This window comes from Seriola lalandi, unplaced genomic scaffold (assembly GCF_002814215.2).
Source record: "Seriola lalandi dorsalis isolate HSWRI2012SDOR001 ecotype SW California unplaced genomic scaffold, Sedor1 jcf7180002004688, whole genome shotgun sequence".
NCBI lineage: Eukaryota > Metazoa > Chordata > Actinopteri > Carangiformes > Carangidae > Seriola > Seriola lalandi.
Genome location: NW_019475343.1, coordinates 1 through 1,483, shown reverse-complemented (window position 1 = coordinate 1,483; position 1,483 = coordinate 1). Strand labels below are relative to the sequence as shown.

General features: G+C 42.5%; 1 protein-coding gene across 1 annotated transcript; it reads left to right on the top strand.

Annotated features, from left to right (window-relative positions):
- Nucleotides 1-233: 233 nt before the first annotated feature.
- On the top strand, nucleotides 234-1,181 carry LOC111669245 (apoptosis-inducing factor 1, mitochondrial-like). Its single transcript, XM_023425515.2, has 3 exons — nucleotides 234-405; nucleotides 488-678; nucleotides 774-1,181. The coding sequence occupies exons 1-3, from the start codon at nucleotides 249-251 to the stop codon at nucleotides 843-845; spliced, it is 420 nt and encodes a 139-aa protein (XP_023281283.2). The 5' UTR covers nucleotides 234-248; the 3' UTR covers nucleotides 846-1,181.
- The last annotated feature ends 302 nt before the right edge of the window (nucleotides 1,182-1,483 follow it).

Sequence of the window (1,483 nt, the reverse complement as noted above, 5' to 3'; positions counted from 1 at the left end):
ACACACACACACACACACACACACACACACACACACACAAAACCGAGGATGAAAATCTGCTGAAGATTTTGTGTTTGCTGAGACGATGTAGTTGAGATGACTTGGTTTAACCTTACAGTATATGTGCATTGACAATATATATTGGCTTAGCTTAAAATCAACATCATTAGGATATGAAAATATTGTTGCACTGAAAAGTCTTGTCATAGCACAGGAAACAGAAAGCTGTGATGAGAGAGAGCTTCAATATGTTTCCATTGGTCCATGTGGTTTGTCACAGGAGTGACCTGGGCCCTGATGTGGGCTATGAAGCCATCGGGATCGTTGACAGCAGCCTTCCAACAGTAGGAGTGTTTGCCAAAGCCACTGCCAAGGACACACCTAAAGCTGCTACAGAGAAGTCAGGTACATTCACTATCTGGTGGAAAAATCTCAATCCTACAAAGTAAAAACAAACTTTGAGCCTTTGTCGTTAAACGTGCTGCAGGAACTGGGATCCGCTCAGAGAGTGAAACGGAGGACACAGCCGTGAGCCCAGTGGCCTCTTCAACACCTGCATCTGCTGTGGAGCAGCACAAAGACGGCTACGGCAAAGGAGTCATCTTCTACCTGCGAGACAAGGTGGTGGTGGGCATCATCCTGTGGAATGTGTTCAACAGAATGCCCATCGCAAGGAAGGTACACTCTGTCCCTTTGTAAGGAAAATACATGTCATCGTAATCAATAATCAGTATCTTTGGTTCATGTAAATGGTTTTTGTCTCCTGTTTGTAGATCATCAAGGATGGAGAGGAACACGCAGATCTGAACGAAGTGGCAAAGCTGTTCAACATCCACGAAGATTAAGACAATGGAGCTGTTAATGTGAAGACTGAACTTTGGCAGCCATTGCCACTGTGTTTAAGACACAAATGATCACGCATACAAAACTGGACGTTCAATGTAAATTATGTCATGTGGCTGAAATATTTTCATATTTGAAATTTGTATCTGCTGCACCTGTTTCGTTAGTTTTTTTTTTCTATTCAGGAGAAATCACTGTCTCATCTTCCTGCTACGCCCAAACTCGTGTGATTGAATATTCGCTTCCCACCAGGCTGAAGATGTTAAACATGGATCGTCTGTGTGATCACAGCAGCTTGTCGTGAGAAAAGCTGCAATAAAAGCTATTTTTAAATTGGACTGATCCGTTTATTTTCAGTTGTGCTTCTTGATAATGTCTCTGATGATAAGTTGACCTGCATTAATCTGAGCTGTGACTGATGGTTGAGCTCATCTGTCCTGAAGCGTCAGTGTGTCCTGCCCGGCACATTTACTGTGATGGACCTTAAGACTGACTGAGGCCATGTTGAAGGTTTAACCTCAGATAAAAGCACTTAATGTTGTGCAGGCAGACTTGTATTAATGACATTTTACAGTGTGTGGAATTACAATCTAAATAAGTAGGTCCAATGTGCTCTCCAACAAAAACAGCGTTGAAATGA